Genomic DNA, 5,750 nt, shown 5'->3' on the forward strand with positions numbered 1-5,750 from the left:
TTGCACTTGGCTGGTCTAAGATGGCCTCGCTTGGGATAGCTGTCTGCATGAGGTTTCTGATCTTCTAGCAGGCTGGCCTGAGCCTATGTTTGCCATATGCTATTGGCCAAAACAAGTCTCAGATTCAAGGGGGTGGATTAGAACCCATCTCTTGATGGGAGGAGGTGGAAATTGCATTGCAAAAGGGGCAGACAGAGGCAAAGATAAAGACTGCAGTCATTTTTACAGTCAAGCTACCAAAACCTCATTTAGTCTTTTCTTCACACTAAATTATCTGATATTAATGCTGCTTTCTCTCCACCCCTGAATCTTAATACTGCAAAATATAATTTCAAGAATGTCGTTAAAGTGAAGTCAAGGTGTGCTGAAATTAGGACGTTGCGATTTTAATTTAATTTAATTTTAATTTAAGAACATAAGTTGAAAAATACCGATTTTGTGATCTTAAGGAAAAAATGATACAAAAGTTATCCTACACACAAGACAATATGAACCTGTAAAATTAAAAGAAAATTACATTGCATAAGTGGGTTTTTAAATCTTCATTTACTATCTATATATTAAAAGCCTACTTTATATTATTTGATAAACTTTCACAAAGTTTTATTCAAAGATCAACACCCATGAACCTTTAAAATGAACCATTTATTAAATCAGACTGTTATTCTTAACAGTTATGTAAGTTACATGTATGTTTATGTCAGAGTATTTTACATGGAAATCTTTTAAACTCTTATAGGCAAGCAAAATCGTACCACACAATATATAAGGGCGAAGAGAGTACTGCTAAACATTCAAATAAGGCAAGTATTTAAAAACAACAAAACAATAATTAAAAAAAATTCAAGCATTCCTTTTAAGAGAATTCAATACTACAAGCTAACTGTACTTTCGAGTGTATTCATATAATCAAGGCAGTGTTTCTTCTTTTAAAACATCAAGAAATGGAATAAGGCTCATTAATAGATACAGCTGCCCTCAAGATTTCAATCTCAGTTGCTTTCTTTAAATTAAAATTCACAAAGTGCACAATTAAGATATATCAAAAAACTGAATCTGCTACTCTAACAACAGCTGTCCATGCTTAATACTTAGTGGTTTATTTGACCAAATTATGTCTTTTCAGGGAAAAATAAAAAAGATAAGCCACTGTAAAACATTTAGTTTGAAATGTATGCTAATATTTTCCTTAGAAATCAAAAATATTATGGAGGAAAAAGGGTTATTTATCTTAAGGAAAAGAAAGCAAAACACTGGAATGACCAAACATTTTCAAAGAACAAGCACCACAAAGGACATCTGCATTCAGTTTTGTAATATTTATCAATGCATTTTTCTTACTCCAACCAATCTACTTCATCAAATTCTGAATCATCTTCTGAATCACTATATTCCACAGCAATACGACGGGACAGGATGGTGGCAACGTCATTTTCAATGCGTTCATGTTTAGCTTCCTGTTCACGCTGCTCTTCTACTTTTCGTAGCTGAATACCTGATACGGTAAATCCAAACCATTTGTTGTAAACCAAAATACTAAATACTAAATATTATTAATCTTTCTGGAATAAAATCAAATACACATGAGAAATACTAATAGAAGAATAAAAAGCAAGATCTATTAAAAAGAATTTGAAGGAATCATATTTAGAGAGATGTTAATTTCTTCATTATGTTATCATCTGTGATAATAGCTGGTGAAACTTACCAGACATCTCAGTGGATATCTACAGTTTATTAAGCCATTATGATCTATTGTGCCTCCCTGCTCACCAAATCCTAAAAAGTTAACCAGATGATACTTTTCTTCTGTTACCTCTATAGTCAAATAAAATAAACATTTGTTGAATATATTTTCTGTGGCTTTATTATCCCTGGTACTTGAAAAGAAGGCACTCTTATTCATTCTATCTTGTTAGTACCTGGCATATATTCTTAGGAAATGTTGGCTGCATTAATGAATTAATATGTCTTTTTTTTGTTACTAAGAAACTTAAAGACATCTGGTACATCAAGTGTCACTGGGAGCAAGTATCATTGAGACATCAAAGGGACAACCTTAACTCTGAAGAAAATATAATTTCTAAGGAGTTAATATACATATTAAACATAACATAAAGGGCTTTAATTTTCTGTAACGTTTAAGTTTGCTACTTTTAATTTCTCACTTATTCAATAAACATTTAAGAATCCTTACTAAGTATGAAAATAAAATGATTAAATGTGATATATTTTCTTGAAAATGATTTAAAATATAAGTGAAACACAGCTTTACTTTCTAAAGACCATTTGAACAAAACACGATCATTTAAAATCTTATAAATGAGGAAAATACTATTTTTTCAAATATTTAGAAAGTTTCTAAACCTACAATAGCAATGCTTTTAATGGCCCTGAGAAAATTACCTTTTCGTATTGCTTCCAGAAGTACACTCCTGGCATCACTGATTACGGGTAGGGTTGATGGATGACGCTTTGGCTCAGAAGCAGGTATAACTTGTGATGGAGGAGATGGAGGCATTAATGGAATATGGGGACCTGGGGCAGTAGATGGAGTTGGATGTAGCCCAGAGGGAGGATGAGCAAGAGCTGCAACTGTGACAGGTGATGATGGTCGAATGCCAGGTGGAGGCAAAGGAGGCGGTGGTGGGGGTGGAGGCAGACCCTGGACTTCACCTTGTGGGAGTGGATGAACTGGTACAGTCTCACATACTGGGGCAGCTCTAGCTACCGGTGGAGAGGGCTGTACTAGAGGAGGTGCAATTGGAGGAGGAGCTGGGTGAAGAACTCCAGGGGCAATCTGAAGAGGAGCTGGAGGTGGTGGTACTGCTGGAGCTTGCAAAGCAGTGGTTGGAGGTGGAGGTGGGGGAGGTACTGGTGGGGGAGGAGTTGAAGTCATTGAAGCTCTTAATGAAGAAGTTGACAAGGCAGATGGAAGAGGTGGTGGAGGAGGTGGGGGGGTGGGGCTCACAAACACAGGTGTCCTGCCTGTAGCTGGTGACTGAGGGCGAGTTTCTATCAAACCTGTAGCAGAACTGAAATGATAAAGAGATCCTATCAAGTTATTAAAAGAGAAAAAATTAACCATACAATATATAAATGACTATCAGTAATTATATCAAGGTAGATTCATTAACATGTTCCTATAAAAACTAAAAAATTTTCCAGCAATATTTAGAATGAAATGAGAACTAAAAGTATTCCAACAAAATAATTTTTAGGTGGTACTTTGGTTTGTAAAATTCTAAATGATCTTATCCCTGCATGTAACTTTCCTATCAACTCAAGCATTTTATGCTTACTTTGATAAGTAAAATGCTCAGTTTTACACTGTGATGTGCGTCTTTGTAATGACTCAACATTTATCATATTATGATATTTGTAGCAATACCTATGGCCAATACAATGCTGTATTTATACCGAAGCTATTAAGACTTACCATATGTCATTTCAGTTAAATCAATGAAAACTAATTATAAACTACAAAAGGAAATTTATGGACCTCTTCCTCCCTGAGGATGAAACATCAAATGAGTCGAAGACAGAAGGTTGATATTTTTAACTGAAAATTGTAAAACTTATCTGTTTCTCTTTAAAAATTTGTAATTTGGATAACAATGGACAGAATTAAACTTCAGAACAGCTTTACCAAAATATTATTATGAAGAATTGTCTATTCTTTCCCAAATTCTTAGAATATTTCCCCTAATATCAAATTAACATTTATAACCAACACCTTCGGTTCCCATTTTTTAGTCTCTTGCATCATAACAAAAACTCTTAATTTATATTAATACAGAGTTAAGTCCTCTCTTTACACTGTCAATAGGTTCTATGACCTGAAGTGAAATGACATAGTGAAACCAATTTCACCAAAGGCTAACTGATATAAACAATAGTTAAGTTCGTACGGCATCTAATCAATGTTAAATGATGCTGAACAAAATGACATTATTCAAGGACCTGCTATACTGCACATTATGTGCTTGATAACAAAACTATAGGAAAATGAAATGCACTTTAATATTTAAAGTAAATTCTCATTAGTTAAATTTTCCCAAGAGAATGCATGTTTCAGCTATTATCAGAGGATGGAAAATTACCTCCCAGAGGCCAAATCTGACCCACTCCCTGTTTTTGTAAATGAAGTTTTGTTGAAACATAAACATATCCATTTAATTACACGTGTAGTCCATGACTGCCTTCATGCAACAACGGCAGAGTTGAATAGTTGTGACAGAAACATATATCCACAAGGCCTAAAATATTTACTATCTGTGCCTTAAAGAAAAAAGCTACTAATCCTTGAGAGAACACATCAAAACTTGTTTGAACATACCTGATACAGGTGGGTATGGGTTTTGCATCTCCTGATCCATGCATTGGTGGAGGTGGAGGTGGTTCATGTGGTCTGACTAAGACTCTTTCCTCAGCTCTAGTCAGAAGTTCACTCATCTGACTAAATGGCAAGGCAGAAAGTGAATAAGATCCATCCATATGATCCACATATGTCTGAGGTCTAAAAAAATAGACAGTATCAGTATATTTTTCTTGAATTATTGGTGGAGTAAAGTGCTACACATGAGATATTTAAAGTTTATCTAGTCTTTGAATGTCAATATTTTAACAACTTTTAGGAAACTTATTTCAGATACTTATTACATCGTCCTGTTTTTAAAACAAAAAATGCTGCTTAAAATGAAAACTTTCCTTGCTGATTCAGGTTCATTTTGGTGACCTTCAGTTATTATTTTATAATATAATACTAATTCAATTCACAAGGATGAAAAGTATTACATATATAATCTTATGAACATGAACATAATTAACTTCTAGCAAATTTCATTCAAAGTTATCTGCCTCTATTTTCTTTACAATAAGATGCCACTGACAAAAGCTAGAATATAAAAGCTGGAATTTCCTACCACAAGGATATCTTGTTGTTCTTAAACGTAAATGACTTCTAAATGTTTTATACCCAAGGAGAAAGGCCTCCCTGATACAAGCACCACAGAGATGGTTAACTACATTGTTTTTGTCTTTTCAGTGTTTTCAAAGGTGCTACGTACGTACGCATAAAATAGAATGCTAAGTAACATCGCAACTTGTGACTTAAGCAAATTTAAGCAAAATTTTAGATACCTTGAGCATGTAGACATATTTACTGATTGTAGTGCATGCTGAGAACAAAGTTAGATTTAAAAAATGTGCACAAAGCAAGTCAGAAGTATTGTATTTACACTACTAGGTCAGCTAAATACCTCAATTGCTTAACAGGAGTTGAAATAAATATTTGCTATAGATGATTAACTTTTTTAAAAAAAAACTCAATTCTTTCAGTCTCTTTCTGTAATGCATATAGTCTTACATGTATATTACTCCTAAATAGGCTAAAATATTTCACTTATGGCCTAAATTTACATGTATTATTCAAGAAAAAACCTTAAACTTTTTTTCATTCAAAAATCAATAACTATAATATATATAATAATAACTACAATCAATTAACTATATGCAAATAAATTTCTCCACAGGAGATGCTAGTATGTTTGCTAAGGTAGCGTGTTGCTTATATAGGGCCCCTAGATCCTGAGAAAGGAAAAGAACCTATTCTTTATTTTTGCAAAAGGGGACAAGTAATTTTGTTTGAAAGTCCTGAGGTTGGAGATGTGATACAGAAAGGAAGTCGGGAAAAAGAAAAAGGACAAAATATAACCCTTTCTCAACTCCTATTTTATATATATATATAT

At 33.6% G+C, this 5,750-nt stretch overlaps 1 protein-coding gene across 3 annotated transcripts in view; it reads right to left on the bottom strand.

The window, feature by feature from the left end:
- Positions 1 to 625: 625 nt before the first annotated feature.
- The window catches only part of WASF1 (WAS protein family member 1), a 58,442-nt gene continuing 53,317 nt past the window's right edge, over positions 626 to 5,750 (bottom strand). For 2 of the 3 annotated variants that reach the window (XM_015600049.2, XM_015600048.2), the window contains exons 7-9: positions 4,340 to 4,519; positions 2,407 to 3,035; positions 627 to 1,495 (exon numbers count right to left, since the gene is read on the bottom strand). In XM_015600049.2, coding sequence (XP_015455535.1) covers positions 1,338 to 1,495; positions 2,407 to 3,035; positions 4,340 to 4,519 — 967 coding nt within the window. In that variant the 3' untranslated portion in view covers positions 627 to 1,337. Of the gene's footprint in view, positions 1,496 to 2,406; positions 3,036 to 4,339; positions 4,520 to 5,750 lie in introns of all 3 variants that reach the window. The other variant, XM_006926069.2, reaches the window with a different exon arrangement.

Source organism: Pteropus alecto, unplaced genomic scaffold, assembly GCF_000325575.1.
Source record: "Pteropus alecto unplaced genomic scaffold, ASM32557v1 scaffold79, whole genome shotgun sequence".
In the NCBI taxonomy this organism is placed as follows: domain Eukaryota; kingdom Metazoa; phylum Chordata; class Mammalia; order Chiroptera; family Pteropodidae; genus Pteropus; species Pteropus alecto.